This window comes from Carassius auratus, chromosome 5 (genome assembly GCF_003368295.1).
Source record: "Carassius auratus strain Wakin chromosome 5, ASM336829v1, whole genome shotgun sequence".
Classification (NCBI taxonomy): Eukaryota; Metazoa; Chordata; class Actinopteri; order Cypriniformes; family Cyprinidae; genus Carassius; species Carassius auratus.
Window position 1 is genome coordinate 21,752,044 of NC_039247.1, and position 20,100 is coordinate 21,772,143.

Here is a 20,100-nt window from a genome sequence, read left to right on the forward strand (position 1 = left end):
AGTGTTAATTGTAATATTTATTAATATTATTAAATGCATTTAAAAGCTTAAATTGTGACGTAAACCACACTTTTAGCTGAACAGGCACACCCAAGATCACGTGATGCATACAGAGCCCCTGGGGGCAGACCACGTGACAGCTACAACGTGATTATTTTACCTCAGCACGTACTCACGTCCTCACATCATCCCCGACATCCTTGCTTGGAATATGTACATGAACACATTGTCGTTTATAATGTTTTTCTATTAAGTTTTTTAATAGTATTTCATGTGTCCCTTTTAGTTCTTGCAGCCAAGCTTCAGCTCATAAAGCCTTCTAAGAGCCTAAATATATTTAGTATTTACATTAAGTAAAATTCACATACATCGATATTTGTTAAAACCATTTCATATGGGTTGATAAAACTCAGTTATATAATCGGTCTATTTCCACTAGATCACATTTCTGAGTATTTGGCTTTGAGTCTATAATTATGAGTCATAACTGAAGAGGTTCTCTCGGTTCAGTTCAGTCACTCGAGAACCGCTCAGACTGATTCATTCCAAATCCTGAATCTTGCTGTGCTCGAAATGCCATACTATCATACTACTCTTACTATTTCTGCAGTGTGTAAGCCGTGCATAGTGTGCACATTTTTCTGCACGCATCAAATCTCCGGGTGACCTACTATATTTACCAGAATCTGCTAAATATAACTCAAGTACACTGAAATCAGTAGCTCTGGGATGGCATGCTACCACACAACTCCTACTATACTGCAGTATGCTGCGTGTATACTGTGAATAGTAACAAAATGTTCTGGATCCATGGAATGCCTGGATTTACCTGCTACATTTGCTGAAATTTGATGCATGCATCTGAAGACACTGCATGTGATACTGTTTCCCAGAATGCAACGTGCTCCATTTAATGTTTCATCTTCAAACGCGTGAGTGAACTGGAGGCAGGGAATGGTAAGTATTAAACATTTTTATACATGCATGTTGCTGTAAACTACAAACATAGGGAGGTTTTTGTCTCAATAAAGTTGCAATCATTTAATAATGTTTTTAAGTATGATAAATTAAATTATATACAGTTTTATTATGTACTACAGTTCTGAAATATAAATAACTACCACCTAACTACTATTTACACAGTTATTATTAGTTATGTTCAGTATGTAAAATCCATTAACTATGGTTAAATTGGGCAATATAGCATTGTTTTCTATGAATCCTTAATTAACAATCCTTTGTAAAAAAGAATGGTTAGCACTTTAGCACACTACTCTGAAACATTTGTTGCTTATTGTTTACGGTTTATCACGCTATTCTTTAAAAAGCAGTAGGCGGTATACACAGTCTACTGGGTAGTAAGCAGAAAGCAAGTATGTAATTTCGAACACAGCCGCTGTGTTGTTTTGGCAAACCGATTCACTGTAAAGATCCGACTCAAAAGAACGATTCGCTGATGATTCGGACATCGCCAGAGCGGAAAAGACTAGAGCTGTCAGCGTCCATTTGTCTCTCACATCCACTTTCTGTCGGTTGTGAACACAGAAAGTGACTGGCAGCAAAGGTGAGTTGGATGCGAGCGCAAAGAAGATTTCAGTACAGTTCATGTGTGATCGGCGATGCTTTCTGATTGTGTGCTTCAGTAGCTGCTGGTGTTTAGGAAGGGAAGTTGTGTGTGTGTGTGTGTGCTTAAACACACATATGTGGCCTGACGTTCATTGTGCTCCGATTTGCAAGTTTCTAAGTCGACCTTGTTTAGAAACGCACCTTGTTTAGACGCATATGTTTAGACGGCGGCTGTTCACTAACAACCCTTTTTTCCATGCAGTTTTATTTTGGTCTAAATCGGATGATGTGTTTTGCGTCTGACGTGGCGCTCGTTTGCTGCATATTTAAATAACCGAGACACCGCGGCTACATTCATCTTTAAAACTAACCCCACGCTCTATTGTATGTTGTGTAAATGTGGAAAGCATAAATGAAATGCATTGCGCCGCCACTATACGATCTGACTTGAGAAGCAAATATTATGGAAATATCATTGGTACAGTTCAATGATAGAGCGTGTATTGTGAACGCGATGAGCACCATAGAGCCCGAGACAAATAGAACACTATTTCAATTTCATGTTATGCTATTTTTAACATTCTCAGCATTTATTAATTCGAATTATTAATTCTAATTACTTAACATATATATTTTCTATTTAACCAGAGATGTGTGATGAAAACCAGTCCTAAATCAGGACAAGGCCAATCAGGTATGTTTAAGATTTATAAAGTAATCTCTACCATTTTTATATCACATAGATCTTCTGTAACGGATAGTAAAACCATGCCACTGAATCATTTAATATACAGTATTCAAAATTTTGCAATATCAAGCAGCATAACCCCATATTCGTACAGCTAGAATAACTAGAAGTGATTCAACACAACACATTCAAGTCACAAAAGCCTGCACCGCACTTATGTTAAAGAAAAAAAAGTGAAGGCTCTATTATATGCCATTATGTTTCCAAACACAGTTGCTATGAGCAGTGAGCTCAATGTGCCAATGGGCTCCCCCACGCCCGGGGGCTCAGACCGGCTGCAGGATGGCGGCGGGATGGACTACAGGGACTGGGTTCGCCGCAGCTATCTGGAGCTGGTCACCTCTAACCATCACTCGGTCCAGGCTCTCTCATGGAGGAAGCTGTACCTCAGCAGGGCCAAGCTCAAAGCCTCCAGCCGGACCTCAGCCCTGCTGTCTGGCTTTGCCATGGTGAGTATATGACACATTACTGTATGTGACTCTTGGCCACACACTTTTGTGGACAATGTTTCAGCGAATGTATCAGGAAACTATAGATCAAACTAAGGCTGTGGCTTTTTGAAATACATAGAAGCATCAGATGGTTTGGAGATAAGACTGCCTTGAATCATTGTCCCGTGCAACTTCGTAGTACTAACCAAATTTGGCCAGAGATAACCGTGTGACCGGAAGTATTTTTCACATTCATGTTCTCCGTAGGGATTTCAGACATTCTTCAGTAAAGGGTTATGAAAGCAAGCCACTCTGAGATGAATCATAGCATAAACTGATTTGCGGAAAACAAAAGACTGTGGCTAGTTGGATTATAATAATTCAGTCTCTTTTATCACATGACTTAACAGAACCAGTATAAGTGATTTATGGTTATGTACTGAGGTATAAAACAATTAGTTTTTAGTTCATCCCACAAAAGTCAGACGTCAACGAGAGAGTGTAGGCCGTTTGCATTCTTAGCTGTTGAGCTCCATTTCCATTGTAACAACATCTCTAATTGGTGGATTTTTGTTCAGGGGTTATGGGTAGTGTAGTAGTCAATGTTGGAAATTGTGCATATAAACACTATTTATATTAAACAAAAACCAAAAAAAAAGACACTGACTTTTAAAAATGTTTTTGAAGTCTCTCATGTTCAATAAGTCCACATGTATTTAATTAGTAATAGTGAAAGTAATACTGTGAAATAAAATGTACATTATTCCTATGATGTAGTTTCAGCATCATAACTCCTTCAGAAATCATTATAATATGCTGATTGGCTCAAAAGGCATTTCTTAACGGTTGTGCTGCACATATATATGTATATATATAAAATATAAGTGAAAAAAAAGAATTGAGGAATAGAATAGAAGTTAAAAAGAACAGCTTTTTTATTATTTATTTGAAAATAGAACACTTTTGTAACAGTATAATTATTTTTACTTTCACTTAAATTGAATCCATCTTTGCTGAATAAAATGATATTTAAAAAAGGGTAGTATTTATCATCATTTAACAACTTCAGAGCTCTACCTTTTTACTTTGTCATAATTTTTTTTTAATTAAAAATCTATTTCTCTGTTGCCAATATGAATGGGAATTTTACTTCAGGAACCCCACTGTTAGTTGACCCCATTTGGTTCACATGAAATATTACCAGTTACATTTGCAATATTGTTTATGATGTGGTTGTGACCAGGTGGCCATGGTGGAGGTGCAGCTGGAGATGCAGTATAACTACCCACGAGTCCTGCTCATTGCCTTTAGTGTATGTACTACTGTGCTGGTGGCTGTCCACCTGTTCGCCCTCCTCATCAGCACCTGCATCCTGCCCAATGTGGAAGCTGTCAGCAACATCCACAATCTCAACTCCGTGTCCGAGTCCCCCCACGAGAGGATGCACGTCTATATTGAGCTGGCCTGGGGCTTTTCCACCGCTCTGGGGATCCTTTTGTTCCTGGCAGAAGTGGTGCTCCTCTGCTGGATCAAGTTCTTGCCGGTTGACTCTGGGGCGCAGTCCACGTCAGCCTTCAAGCAGAACTGCAGCTCGTCTACGGTTCAGCCCGGCCACAGCGGCTGGCAGGCAGCCTTGGCCTCCACCATCATCATGGTGCCGGTCGGATTGATCTTTGTGGTGTTCACCATTCACTTCTACCGCTCGCTAGTGCGGCACAAAACCGAGCGGCACCATCAGGAGATCGAGGAGCTGCACAAAATCAAGGTGCAGCTGGACGGCCATGAGCGAGGCCTGCAGGCTGTGTGAGATCCAGGGGAGCTCTTCATTGCCTCTTTAAGCTTTCAAGCACATTAAAACTCCTTCTTGAGTCTTTTGGGCTTATATTCTGTTTTATTCTGAGAGGAAATGCCTTGTAACCAGGTGGAAGGATTACTAGTGTAGAAACTGAGGTGGCTTTACAGGAGAAAAGGCGCACGTTTACAAAATTTCAACCGCAAGGGCTATTTATTTTGTATTTCTTTAGGCTGTAGGTCATTTAGATGTGTTTTTAAGTGCAATTTTCTCTTTTCATGTTTCTAAATACTCAAAAATGGGTGTCATGGAGTGGCTTGTTTTAATATCATATGCCCGTTTCTCTTCCTTTTGCGGTGCCATCCCAGATCGATAAGTGTGCCACAGATAATGAGACCGAATGAGTTGGTCTTGAATCCATCATGAATCAGAGCTGCCAGAGTATCTTTTTAACTGCAATTTCCAGCTCTTATAATATAAATGTCTGTTTAAGCTTCAGTTTAAAGTGATTGTTCACCCAAAAGTTGAATTTTACCTCATCGTTTACTCACCCTCATGCCGTTCCAGACCTGCAAGACTTTGCTTCATGATGACTTAATGTTAATTTCCCTTTAAGTAAACAAATACTAAAAAAAAATGTGATGCACCCCATTTAGTTTGTCCGTGTTTAAAAGTGAATCTATAATACTGTAATCTCTCAGCCTGCAGAATTGTCATCCCAAAAAAGGATTATTTTAAAGCAGTTCCAGTCGTATCGCTCATACTTGGCCCTATATGTAGTGCAGTATTTTTAGCTTGGGTGTGAAATCTAGACGCTTTAGCCAGACTCACTGCGCGCGTGTCTTTCATTGAAGGTTTTGCATGTGTAATTTAATGCACTGTCACTTGTCAAGCACAAACGTGGAGTATTTGTCCATTTTTCAGACAAGGCCTATTGAATGTTATACCTATGGGCTACTAGAAGTTTACATTGTCCTGTCAATAAAGTCAATGGTGATTTGCTCCAACCAATTACTTTTAATGGGCACAGTAAGTAATAAAAATACTTGAGAAAGACGAAATGCTTTGCTAAGCTGAAATAGTTTAATGTGAACCGAGTTCATGCCGTCATGCTCATAATATCGTCTGGTATTTATGTAACAAGTCAATTTGAGGAAAACATTCCAAGGGGAAAAGAAGTCAGACCAATTTCTGCCTGCCTTAAAAAAACTAAACTGACAAAAGTGCACTTGTAGAACAGGTCATGGAAATGATGTGTTCGGTTTGTTTTAGAGTATGCAGACAGATTTAATCTGCTGTTGGTCTTTCAGAATGCACAGTTATAGTTTGTTGCTCCATTTCATGCCTTCAGCATTAATTTAACTCTAGTAAGTTCACGAGTCAGCTCTGTAATAAGGCATAGTGAAGCATCACTCTGTTTACAGTTGCATTTGCAGTGTGAACGCACGAACACAAACACACTTGACCAAAATTGTGTACTCCGCTTACTTTTTCCAATTGTGTGTGGGAAAAGACTTTTAGTATATTTTTTGATACTTCTGTTGCATTGTGCCACACTGTCAATAGATAAACGCATATGTAGTGTGAACCGTTTTGAGTCCAGAACATGTAGCCGACTATTATCAAAACATTTTGTTGAGCATGTCCTTTCACGCTCTGTACTTGTATGTTAATTTATGTCAAATAAACACAACCTATTTTGTTTAATTGAAAACTTTACCATTTCTGTGTCCATTGATAATTTGACCTGCGTCGTGAACTGTTGAAGAAAAGCCTGCTGCTTTCCTTGTGACTTTAATATTGTCTTGATACAATCTCAATCAGCAGATGACCTAAGAGGGTGAAAATGCCTGGGTTATACAACTCAAATCTCATTTCCATTACAATGTCTTATTAAAATTGCTAAGTATTTATACATCAATGTAGTATTTAGTTGTACTGTCCTTAATGTTTAACTAAAAAAATTTGAACTTTTCTTTCGTTCAGTAGAAAAAAATAAACCATGTTACAGTATGAAAAATGAAATGATTCCCTTAATGGTACAGAAAAGGGATTCATTTTCCTTTCATGCAAAAATATAATGCCTTTTATTTGAAATATGACTGCACACGTTTCTGTGAGATTCACATATTAAGTGTATACGACTGTATGTGTGTTCCCGGGAAGCATGTGAATGGTCGGGTTTCACAGCTGTGACTGGCAGGCACACATGAACTGAGGCTGCAGTCGATGAGAAGGCAACAGGATGGCTGAGAACGGCATTGAAAATGAGATTAAAGCAACATGTGTGTAGTTGTAATAATGCATAAAACACTAAATGCCTAATATACCAAAAAAAAAAACATGCATGTGCAACTTTTAATGGTGAAATTTGTTATTCTATAAATATAAGTATTTGGAATAGCATATTTCTGCATTACATAGTATGTATATTGTGCATTGTTTACAAATGTTCTACCTGCAACACCCTGATAACCTATACTTTTTGCAAAATGTTTCCCACAAAGAGACGTTCTTTTAGCTTCTCCAAAGTGACAAATTCACTGGTAGATCTACCACAGAATCTTTTTTGACTCACTGAATGAATTCAGGTGGAGCTGTTGCCACAGGCTGATGATGATGAAGTGTGAACAGGTGTGCAGAAGAGGCCTCTAGGTAAACTATATGAAAGGCAAAAGCAGTTTTCTGTTCCTTAATCAGTAAGGACTTGTAAAACAGTGGTTTTGCATGTAGATACTACTGAAACCAGTTTCAGGATGTCTGTAGTGTTAGAACAAATTCAGATGCATGTGGTGCATACCTGAGCAAGTATTTATTGATTTGTGGCTATTTTTCTTTTTTTTTAAGAAACAAGCATGTGTTTATAAATTAGGATTTATAAAGAAACCAAGCAAAGGCTACTAAAGTCTTTTGGAACTAACTGGATGACGACATCTTGGTCAACTGGATGTAGTGAAGAGATTGATTTGAGATCCTACTACTACATTCAGGTTTTGGTTAAAGTGTTGTTCAGTTATTCAAACCTTAGTTGATGTTGAATGGTAAGTGGTTCTTCTCAAGGACCTTGCAACGATGATGAGTGAAAGAACATGACTGACTTGGTATTGCTGCCCTTTGGCATCATTGACCAAGATCTGATTGACCAAGTTTAATCTTCTCTCTGAGCTGCAAGCATCTCATGGTTGATGAGATTGAGCAGAGACCCAGTTTGTATCACTGCCACTACAAAGGTAGGAACCAAATATTGTTTACATCTCTGACCTTAAATGTCCTGATTTGGTCTAAACTGGTGGCATATTCTATAATAAGTGTATTTTTAGTAAGTTTTTCAGGGAGTGTTAACACAGTCTCCTGGGTCTGGGAAAATTCCCTGGCTCTGTTTTTAGACTGAGAATATCAATCTACTGGTTTAAACACTGTTGTAGACTCAACACAAATTACTTAGTGTCTGCACATTTGTCATCGCACAAGAGTTGTAGAGATCTTTTTAGATTTTTTTTTTTTTGAGACACCAGGACTGACGCGCCATGAGTTCTGAAGCTACACAGGCTTGATGGTGTGTCTGTGTGTGTTTTTTATTTTTTTTTATTATTTTTATCATTTTTTTTATTTTATTTTTTATTTTTTTTTACTTCAATACGTGATTGATTTTTTTTGGAGCTCATTTTAATTTGGTTCAGTCCACTGATCACTTTGGTGCTCTACTGAATATGCTTGACCTCATACCTGCATGGTATGTTCAAAACCAATTTTCTACTTAATTCAAATACACCTGAACCAGCTATCTGAGTGTTTGGGATTCCCTTGAATGCATCTAGACTGTCCTATGCTCGGCTTATAAAAAAAAAAAAAAGTAATTTGAAATTTTAGTAATATAATCTTATGATTTAAAGAACTTAAAAAGGAGCAAAATACACTTGAATTAAAGTCAGCATGTGATGAAAATTAACTTTTTTTTTGTAAATGCATGTTAGATTAAAAAAAAAACTATTGATTTATAAGTAGACCTTCTGACAGGATACATGACTTTCTGAAGATAAATGACTTTGAGACCATAAAAGAAAATTTAAGGAATAAACTAAAGGGAATATAGACTGAACAAAATTATGAAAGCAATGCCCCCATTTTTTTTTTATGAGCCGAACTCAAAGATCTACTGTGTACTCTTTCTATGTACAAAAAAGGCCTATTTCTCTCAAATATTGTTCACAAATCTGTCTAAATCTGTGTTAGTGAGTACTTCTCCTTTGTCGAGATAGATAATCCATCCACCACACAGGTGTGGCATATCAAGATGCTGATTAGACAGCATGATTATTGCACAGGTGTGCCTTAGACTGGCCACAATAAAAGGCCACTCTTAAATGTAAAGTTTTATCACACAGCACAAAGCTGTAGATGTTGCAAGTTTTGAGGGAGTTTGTAATTGGCATGCTGACTGCAGAAATGTCCACCAGAACTATTCCCTGGAATTGAATGGTAATTTGCTGTCTTTTCCTAGTTATTCTTTTTGACATATCTATAATCATACAAAAAACGATACAGAGGTCTTTCAGCCTGGTTTATTCCTCACACTGGTGATGAAGGGTCAAGTTGAACTCCCTACATTGTGAAATTCTGCAAATACAGTGGGTCCTTTAATTATTCCATGCAAATGAGCCGAATTCGGCCACAGAACACCTGCTCTCAGACAGTGTGCACAGTACTATACATACTCCGCTAGGATTGTATTTCACACATAACCCAAGTTCTTGGGCTTTTCTTCATTACAGCATGAGGCAAAGCTAGATGTTTAAAGGCAAGACTGTAGAATTAGTCCTAAGAGTCTTTTAATAACATTTTCATCCATTTTATTAAATAATACAATTTTGGCAGAAAATTACACTGAGAAAAAAACAAACAAACAAAAAGCAATGCTAGATTTAAGGGTCATCCTTTTACTGAAGTTATTCTTCTGTGAGCTCATTTGCCATCTACTCTACTGGGGGTAGAATATTATAAAATATTGTATTCTATTCTGTTCTATTGACCACTGTTTCTAATGAACGGACTAAATATTTAAAGAAAACTACTTTTCACAATAAAAATGAAAACATCAGACAGTGATGTCAAACTTCAAAATCAATTTGTGCATTTCATGCATTTTTATTTTTAAAGAAAAAAGTATAGTACAGTTAAAAATACGTACCACATAGTCACATTAATAACCACATTAACAGTTTATGGACCAAAATAAGAACACAAGTCTGTGTTTTTATACACACACACACACACACACACTAGTTTAAGTAATCTATAAATTCTATCTCAAAGAGCCATATTTCCTTGTGCATTTAGTATTTCAAATTAAGTGACAGACAGCCAAGTATGGTGACCCATACTCAGAATTCGTGCTCTGCATGTAACCCATCCTAAGTGCACGCACACACCAGTGAACACACGCACACTGTGAACACACACCCGGAGCAGTGGGCAGCCATTTATGCTGTTGGGGGTTGGGGGTTCAATGCCTTGCTCAAGGGCACCTCAGTCGTGGTATTGCCAGCCCGAGATTCAAACCCACAACCCTAGGGTTATGAATCAAACTCTCTAACCACTAGGCCACGACTTTTCCCCTAACATTATGTTTATTGTAAATTAAATTATTTTTTCAGCATTTAATAAAAGGTATCAGACTAATCTTGTATTTGTTTTAAGATGTATTTTTAATGTCTTGTTTTAACAGCACATGTACAGTGCATATGTAATTGTATTAATAATTGTTTTCATTTCCATAAAATATATTTTCTCTCAAAAAATTGAAACCGAGAATGGAATTATCTTGAATTCATACAAAATGTTCTTTGAAACGCTTCCATCTTTGAGGGTATATGAAGCTCACGCTTGAAACTGGTGGGCATGAAGATGAAGATGAACATGGTTCACTGTGAAACTTTGAACGATGTTGATCCTCATCCTTACACAAATTGTGGCTAGACAGCTTTATACAGAGAGAATCTCGTCAAAGTAAGAACAATTGTAAGGTTTCTCTCTGTGGTGCTGTTTCAATACAGAATTAGTAAAAAAAGACTTCCCACACTCAAAGCACACAAAAGACTTTACAGAGCCATGTCTTTTCCAGCTCTCTTTTCACACAAAAGACACACATAATTTCTGTCTTTAGCATGAAATTTCTGGTGGCTCTTCTGAGCTTTAGGGTTCCTTTTGTGAGCAAAACTCCAAAAAGCTCTTCCCGCACTGATCACATGTGTGTGGCTTCTCTCCGTTGTGGATTATAATGTGTTCCTTAAGGTGTCATTTGTATGCAACACTCATCACACTGATCACTTGAGCAGTTTATCATCAGCGTGGATCCCTGTCTGCAACCTAAAGGCTTTTTGTGTTTCTGCTTGTTTCTAGTACAAATTCTTGTGTGGAGAGAGCCAGTGAGACTTTTTGGCATCTTTTTTTTTTATCAGGTCTAAAATAAACATATCATTACAAATCAAAAGAGAGGCAAATGTCAAATTAAAACAGATCACCAAATTTGATGAACTTTCAACACAAAGGTCTTACCTTAATACCATCAAACCTGGATCGTTTGATGTGCAATGACTGCACAAATATTAGCATTTTTATGACCATAATAGATTACAGCTGCATTAATTTTAGTCTAAGAATGAGGAAACTGAACAATGTTTTGAAGGTCCTTCCATAAAAAAAAAAAAATAAAAGTGAGAGAGGTTGCAGAGATTAAAAATATATATATAATTTTTTTTTTTTTACAATTTTATTAATTTGAACTGAAATGTGCCAATTTCTCCACATTGTTTACTTGAGTTTTAAAAAGGAAGAAGAAAAACAACATTTTATGTTATTTTATTTATTTTGTTATTTCCTCATTCAAACAGATACAAGTTGCATGACTGAAATAGCTTTATGCAAACAACTCGCACTGATGCACTTCAATGCATTCATGAAATGCAAATGTTTTATTGAAAGTAATTTTTGGGTTTCTGCTCATATGTGTGGAGTACAAAGGCAACAGCAACTTCAAGTGTTTAGTGCTGAATTCAGTGCCCTAGCACCACCAGAAACTACAGCATTTCTGGACATATGACACAGAAATTATAACTTACTGGAGTGGATACACTGTTTGAATATGAATACACTGGTTCAGTTTGTGTTTTGTGTGAAAGGATTTTGTTTTTCATCTTAAGGCCAATTTGGAAGTTTCCTGAGGCTCCCTGGTTAGAGAAAACACACACACACACACACACACACACAAAGAGTAATGGCAGAGAGGTGAGGACAAATTTTAATGGATGTTAATGGAAGAGGTTTTACGATACTTAATACCCTGCTTTTAAGAGAAACCTTATCTTTGCTTAACGAGCTGACATCCTGTTCTCTAATCTTAAGTGTCTCTACTATCAAATAATTGTCTTGCAGTGAGCTACAGTTGGAGTTTACAACAACAAAATATGCTGTTTTATTAAAGTCACTAACTTTGCAACATGTAGTATCAAATACTGGATTTATAAAGATAGTTCACTGGTTCAGTTAGTTTTTTGTGTGAAATGTCTTTCAAAATCTACAATTGCCATGTAAATTTTCACTATTTTGGACTTTTTCTGATAATAAAATTTATATGGAAGATAAAAACAAAAGGCTCTACTGATTCTATGCTAATTTTATGCATTGTTAAAATGTTGATAAGTAAACATGCTTTAAATCATTTTCTCTTCTTCAGATCTGAGTAACTGTAAGAATGACTGACTCCAAGTATTTTACCACAAACAAAAAAGGCAAGTAAAGAACTGAATTAGGCTACAGGATGGTAATATGATTTATTTCATATAATTAGAATTCATGTCATTTATTTATTATTTATATGAAATTATCTAAAATCCCTGAATAATTTACTCACATTTTCTGAATGCTATTTTAGACCACATATGTTCAGTTCTGGTATTTCATTCTAAGATAATGAATCATAGTGGCCTAAATTTGGGTCTGATTCTGATATAATAAAAATGTTTTTTTTTATAATGAATAAGGTATGCTCTGATTGGCCAGCTATCCAGTGTGTTGTGATTGGACGAATGCCTCAAGCGTGTTACAGAAATGTTGCGCCCCTTACCTTACTGTGATGCCGTGTCCCATGACGAGACAAAAACAATAAAACCCATTACAAAAGAGGCATTTGTTGCATCCAGTGGAACATAATCATGGATTATAATTACTTTTACTGTCTTTTTACACATTGTATTTGCATCGCAACACGTAAACAAAACCATGTCTGCATTTTTGATCGGAGAAATTACATACAACAAGCACTACTCTACACTGCTCAGAACTCTGGTTTAAATCATCAGTGGCAAATCCTTTAAATATGTAAACGTACTTACAGACTGTAAGTCAGAACAGCTGGCATCGTAGTCTACTCTCCCAGGATCAGGAAACAGTCCTCCATAAAATTCACTGCACATGAACTTACACGTTTTTTCTTTTCGTGAACATTTGGGTGGTGTTATGCTAATTTCCCCACACAGTGATGTAGACATGTGGGGGTGTGTTTAAATGAGGTGTTTTAGGAGGACGTGGACAAGTCTTAACTTTTATAAAGAATATATCTTTGGGTTTGAGACTTTAGTCTTTGCTACTTTAGGGATCTAATCTTTTCACAAATAACTTGTAACTCCAAAGAGAAAGGAAAACTTGAAATCTCATCATACGACCCCTTTAATTAGACATCTGATTAATCAACTCTTATTTTGTATTTTTACTCATTCATTAGGAATCTATGTTGCTCAGAGTGTCTCACGTCGACCTCACGATCACAAACTCTCCAGTTTGATCATTAGTCAGAGGTTATGACTGCTGTTTAATAGACCACCTTGTGCTTGTTGTTCTTTAAATAGTGGTTCTGTTTAGCCCTCTACTGTCACATTGTAATAACATAGATAACAAGTTCACACAATAATCAGAGGTTATGGCTAACACTATGAAATATGGTAATACTTCAATAGTGGGTTTTTTTTATGTAGCCCCCTTTAGAAATCTAACTAAATAACAACTTGAATAAAGCTGAGGCATGAAAGACACTGGGAAATGGCACTTCTCTCTCTTAGGATCCATGTCACCTTTTAGTCTTCTACAATGTACACCCGTGATACAATTCAAATGATACCAAACCTGACTGTGAATATAATTTGCTTTCATGTAGAACATTATATTGTGCTATTGAGCATCCTGAGTGAAATAATTGTGAGTGGAACTTGCATCAGCACCAGCCTCTGAAAACCTGAGATCAGATGAGCACTACTCATATTACCTGCTGTTTCAGGTGAAATCTGTGAGCTGAAGGCCGAGCTGAACAATGAGAAGGAGGAGAAGAGAAAAGAGTCAGTGAAGAAAGTCATTGCAGCCATGACATTGGGCAAGGATGTCAGGTTCTTTGACTCGCTTATCACCATTACACAATCAAATATGCACTCTTACTTTCCTTATTGTATCAACGATGTTTTGATTATAAGTCTTATGCTAATACCTTTTCCCCTGCTGCTTTAGTTCCTTGTTTCCAGACGTGGTAAACTGCATGCAGACTGATAACCTGGAGCTGAAGAAACTGGTTTACCTGTACCTTATGAACTATGCCAAGAGTCAACCTGACATGACCATCATGGCTGTTAACAGCTTCGTCAAGGTAAGGAATGCTGTTAAAGTTTGGTTCAAATTTGGACTTCAGTGTACTATACTTCCACCAGGATGTCTGATGTTGTTCTTTTCTTCTTTTTTAGGACTGTGAGGATCCAAACCCTCTGATCCGAGCTCTGGCTGTGCGTACAATGGGCTGTATCCATGTGGACAAGATCACTGAGTACCTTTTGCGAGCCTCTGCGAAAGTGTCTGAAGGATGAAGACCCCTATGTGAGGAAGACCGCAGCAATGTGTGTGGCCAAACTACATGACATCAACGCCCAGATGATGGAGGACCAGGGCTTCCTAGATTCTCTCAGGGACTTGATTGCTGACTCCAACCCCATGGTTAGATACTTTTGATCAAATTGTTCTGAATGCATACTTCTCCATTCATAATGCTTTACTAATATCTGTTTTTTTTTCTTAGGTTGTGGCTAATGCAGTTGCTGCTCTGTCTGAGATCAGTGAGTCTCATCCCAACAGCAACCTTCTGGACCTGAATCCTCAGAACATCAATAAGCTCCTGACGGCCCTCAATGAATGCACTGAGTGGGGCCAGATCTTCATCCTGGACTGCCTCTCCAACTACAACCCCAAAGACGAGCGAGGGGCCAGAGGTGAGGGGGCATAATAATCCTCGTAGTCAGTGTTTCTTTGTCTCTACAGGTGTATGGAGATTATGGAGAGTAAATCAATTTTATTTTTATTATATTATATATATTTTTATATATAATATACAAATATATATTTTATATAATTGTATCAGCAAGGGTCAATTTATTTATATAGTACATTTTCATACCTAGTTAAAATGTAAAATAGTTATTATTTATAGAAAAAAAATCTAATTGTGATTTTTCTCATAAAATTTGCAATAAAAAGTTTGTAGTGCTCCACAATTTGGCTAAACTTGTGATTATTGCAAATCAATATGGCTATAAAGTAATATGTATTATTATTATTATTATTATTATTATAAAATTAAAAAAATACTAAATAAAAACAAAAATTATAAATGAGTGTTCAAATATAATAATAATAATAATAATTGAATATATAAAATAATATTTTGCTGTACAGGTGAACTAACAATACTAATATTTGTCTTGATTTCATCTTCAAACATTAAACTATTAAAGTTTTGATTTAATAGTTAAAAATCAAAACTTGGTTAAAACTACTTTTTTTTTTTCAATGCCCAAGCTTAGTTAAAGACTGCAAAGACAAACAGATATTTTTAAACCTTGTTTAGTTTAGATGTGAATGTGGCAACCAGCATCTAAAATTTTAGGAATTTTTTTTTCTCCTGCTTCACACTTTATATTCCATTCAGTTCCATTTCATGCCAACTTTATTGAAACATTTTAAAATGATCCAAATCCAAGGTAGAAAATCTTAAATCCATTTGTAGCAGGATTAATAGGGGATTCCTCTATGTCCAATCTAATGATGAACTGTTTTGTTTGGAATATATATATATATATATATATATATATATATATATATATATATATATATATATATATATATATATATATATATATATATATATATATATATATATATATATATATATATATATATAATATAAATATATGTCTCTTTTAGTGTCTGTGAGCGTGTAACCCCATGTCTCTCTCATGCTAATTCGGCTGTGGTGCTGTCAGCGGTGAAGGTACTGATGAAGTTTCAGGAGCTCCTGCCCAAAGACTGATTACTACAACACTCTTCTGACGAAGCTCTCTCCTCCCCTCGTCGTGCTGTTGTCTGGGGAACCCGAGGTTCAATATGTGGCCTTGAGGAACATCAACCTTATTGTGCAGAAACGGTTAGACTGCTGTCCTTAAATTTCAGTCTTTTTAGTTGTTTTCTGTGGCACTAGTTTAAGAACTGTGCTAATCACTCAGTGTCCTTACGCATTAGCACACTCTGTATTGTCACTAGATGGCAATATTGTCCAGCTGCCCGTTTGCTCAGCAATTCTAAATGTTTTGATCAAATGGTGATCTCTCTCTCTCTACCTGCAGGCCTGAGATTTTGAAGCAAGAGATCAAAGTTTTCTTTGTCAATTACATAAACCCTGTCTACGTTAAACTGGAGAAACTGTAGATCATGATCCGCCTGGTCTCTCATGCCAACATTGCCCAGGTAGTACAAACATTGCTTGACTCTCAGCTTTAAAGTAGTGCTGTCAAACAATAAATCGCATCCAAAATAAAAGTTTTTGTTTACATAATATATGTGTGTGTAGTGTGTACATTTTAGTATGTATGTATATATAAATACACACAAACATACATGTAAATATTTTTTAAATATTTACCTGTTTATATATATATATAGATATATATATATATATATATATATATATATATATATATATATATATATATATATATATATATATATATATATATAAAATATATATTTATTCATTTATTTTTTCATTCTCATATATATAAATATAAATAGTTTATATATAAACAAAACATATTTTCTTAAATATTTACATGCCTATATGTATATTAACAGTATATATACTTAATAAATATACATAGTACACACAACTATATTATGTAAGCAAAAACTTTTATTTTGAATGCAATTAATCGTTTGAAAGCACTACTTTAAAGATGAACAGGATATTCAACAAGAAAGCATTGTATCACATGCTTATTATGATGGTGTTAAGTAAATAAAGCAAGTTTGGGCATGAATCTGTAGTTCTGTAGGTGCAGGAGAAATCAAACAAATCATTTATCTTGTAGCCAGTGCTTTTCATTAGTTGGCAGAAGCAGTTTTTTTTAAATGAGCTATTTCAATAAATCTAATTAAAGCTGCTTTAATAACATCATTATCTTTAATGACTTTCACTGTCATTTATGCATATACAGCGATCACAGTCTCTCTCTGATAGATCGGCTCTGTCCTAAATTTCCTGTGATCCTAGCAAAGAAATGTAGCAGCAGTAATCTGAGATTTAGATTTCAGTGTTTCAACTCTTTATTTCAGATGAAAAATTAAATGTTCAACTGAATGTTACATAACAATGCAACATTAATTAATGTACAAATGGGCTTCTATTTGAAATGGTATTTTTATTTTTTTGTACGAGTATGCAAGACCTACATATGTACCCTTTTTTAAATTGCACATTGCATTGCAAAGATAACAAATTAAGCTTCGGTAAAGCTGCACTGTCGATTTCTCCTTCTAATTACATATTGCCTAAAAGGAATATTGTCCCTTACACTTTCTCTTCAGTGATGGTTTATCATTGTGTTTAGCAAAAAACACATGCTTAAGCCCATCAAACTCAGAGCTGCCGTTCTAATACATATTCTTTGCTGTTTTTTATTTACTTATATTAAGTCATTTAGCTGTTTCCCCCACAAACATGTCCATTTGTTCTGTAGGTACTGGCTGAACTGAAAGAGTATGCTACTGAAGTGGATGTATGTGGTCATCAGGGACATCTTCCCCAAATACCCCAACAAGTCAGTCCATAGCTCTCATCTGAAATTTGTTTTATAACCTTTTAGTACTGAATCAAATCATGCTTGTCATTTCACTGAGCTTATCACAATGTTTTCTGGGATTGCAGTTTCTGTAAAGTATACATTCTGTGCTGCCTAAAACGTGCTATCTTAGCATTATTAAGTAACCCACTGTTTGGATCAGCCTTTGTGTGAGGAGCCCACCTGTGTTTGCAGCACACTTGGTTTTGGAACTGAGTTTTAATTAGTTTGTAAAGAAAAATGTTTAAAAAGTCCATGTGAAATGAAAGATCACGTAACTAATGGGCAACTAAAACACCTCTCTGTTGTCTGTGCAGATATGAGAGCATAATTGCCGCTCTGTGTGAAAACCTGGACTCTCGCTCTAGCTGCCATGATCTGGATCGTTGGTGAATATGCCGAGCGTATCCACAACGCTGATGAGCTCCTGGAGAGTTTCCTTGAGGGCTTCCATGATGAAAGCACTCAGGTTTGATATTGTAGTTTGATTTGGTGAGGTTTTTTTGGGTTCTGTTATGGTTTTTGTTTTGTATAAAAGCAGGGATCTGATTCAGTGTCCAATGCATTGTTGTTTCATGTCCAGTTGAATCTGCTGACATCCATAGTGAACCTGTTCCTAAAGAAGCCCTCAGAGACTCAGGAGCTGGCAACTCAGGTGAGACGGAGAGGCCTTTGTTTGTTTGTTTTGCCTTTAGTCACCCTACATATCAAAAATACAGTTAACAAGTGCGTATGCACCGCATTTCAGTCAGATAAAGATTTATATTTTTGAATATATTTGCAATGAAAGACAATTTACAATTTAAGCATACAACATTGTTTTTCTATCAGCATAATGGATTATAGTGTCAAATCTCAAAAGGAGCTCAGCGTCTGGCTGTCAGCATTACGTTTCCTCTCTATTCACACTGTTTTTTTCCTTTATCTCCAAAACCCTGACCTGCGTGATCGCGGCTACATATACTGGTGCCTGCTGTCCACCGACCCTGTGACCACTAAAGAGGTAGCACAACCTCTTTAGTGGTCACAGGGTCGGTGAACAGCAGGCACCAGTATATGAGAAGCCTTTGATTTCAGAGGAAACCGATCTGATCGAGCCCACCCTGTTGCCACTTCGGCTCACTGGCTACCGTCTACCACAAACCCCCCCAATGCTTTCGTGGAAGGAAGCCACGGCATTCACTGCAAACATCTGCCCATCCAGCATGGCAGGTACTGAGATGGCTAAACCTCTTGAACATTTCATTAGCTAAAAATGTCCATGTGAGATTCTCTGTTTTGCAAAAATGATATCTGAATCAGTCTCGGTCCCGTAATACAATGGGGGATTCATCGAAAGTAGTGCCAAACAGACCCAACGTTGTCCTCTCTCCACTAGAACAATGAAAAATCCTTTGTTCACTTAGTGTTGCCCATCTGAGTGAGTATTATCACTCTTTTGTAGTATCGACACCGGGGAGAGTCCAGTCAGTGCCGGCCCGGCTGCTTCTATCGATCAACCCCAAGTCATTCCATCTCAGGGTGACCTTGTGGGAGACCTGCTTAATCTGGACCTCGGACCCCCCGTCAATGTGCCACAGGGGTCTTCCATGCAGATTGGCGCTGTGGATCTCCTCGGAGGTGGTCTGGACAGTTTGGTGCGTGTTCTTGTCTTATAATTGTCTATAATTGACCAGTGTTGTTTTTTTAAGCTCACTAGTTTCTCTGCGGCTTGAGTTCAGCCTGGATAGTGTGTTGACTGGTTCAGGGGTGGTTTAGAGGCTTTGGGCTACTCCACTAGGCATGAGATGATTGCAGCAGTATTTTCACATTTGAGTGATAACCACACTCGTTCCCATGGCCACCACGTCTCGCAAGCTTCTGCCTGATGACAGTGAACAGCGAAGTGAAGAATCGCAGGGTGAAACAGCAGCGAGGTCAGTGCTTCTTAACTGGAAAGGGAATATGATTGCATAAGCGCTCTGGCTTTCAATCAGACGCTCATCATTTATTGACGGAGTGCTGAATGCTGCTCAGTACTGCAGATCCAAACTTGAAATTTAATGCAGTTTTAGGTGTGCATATAATAGAAGACAGGATTTTGACAATATTTTGATTGTTCTATGTAGTAGATATACAGTGAGTCCAAAAGTGTCATTCTGACATGCTTTTCTTTTTCAATTCAAATAACTATCAGTGTAATAATTATCAGTATATAATAATTTGAACACAATCTACATGAATTTCAGAGCATTTTAGTATTTGTTTTGTCCCTCTTTTGTTTTATTATTCAAAGAGCATCTTGAGTTTCACAGAAAGCGAGAACAATCTGACCATTTAATTATTTGCTTAGTGACACAAAATTCCAGAATCAGAGGTATT

At 36.7% G+C, this 20,100-nt stretch overlaps 1 protein-coding gene, 1 non-coding gene and 1 pseudogene across 4 annotated transcripts; all 3 read left to right on the plus strand.

The window, feature by feature from the left end:
• The first annotated feature begins 753 nt into the window (after nucleotides 1-753).
• Nucleotides 754-6,244, plus strand: LOC113081142 (protein orai-2-like). Of its 3 annotated transcripts, none has more exons than XM_026253187.1 (4): nucleotides 754-957; nucleotides 2,215-2,260; nucleotides 2,528-2,763; nucleotides 3,989-6,244. In XM_026253187.1, exons 1-4 carry the CDS (start codon nucleotides 955-957, stop codon nucleotides 4,550-4,552), a joined length of 849 nt encoding a protein of 282 aa, XP_026108972.1. In that variant the 5' UTR covers nucleotides 754-954; the 3' UTR covers nucleotides 4,553-6,244. The 3 variants fall into 3 exon arrangements, with proteins under 3 accessions (XP_026108972.1, XP_026108981.1, XP_026108987.1); XM_026253196.1 differs by lacking the exon at nucleotides 754-957 and adding an exon at nucleotides 1,442-1,564; XM_026253202.1 differs by lacking the exons at nucleotides 754-957; nucleotides 2,215-2,260 and adding an exon at nucleotides 1,449-1,564.
• Nucleotides 6,245-7,605: 1,361 nt separating this feature from the next.
• On the plus strand, nucleotides 7,606-7,705 carry LOC113087991 (Z30 small nucleolar RNA). Its single transcript, XR_003285750.1, has one exon. It is a non-coding gene; the product is annotated as a Z30 small nucleolar RNA (small nucleolar RNA).
• Nucleotides 7,706-7,715: 10 nt separating this feature from the next.
• Nucleotides 7,716-20,100, plus strand: part of LOC113087803 (AP-2 complex subunit beta-like) — a 34,896-nt pseudogene continuing 22,511 nt past the window's right edge.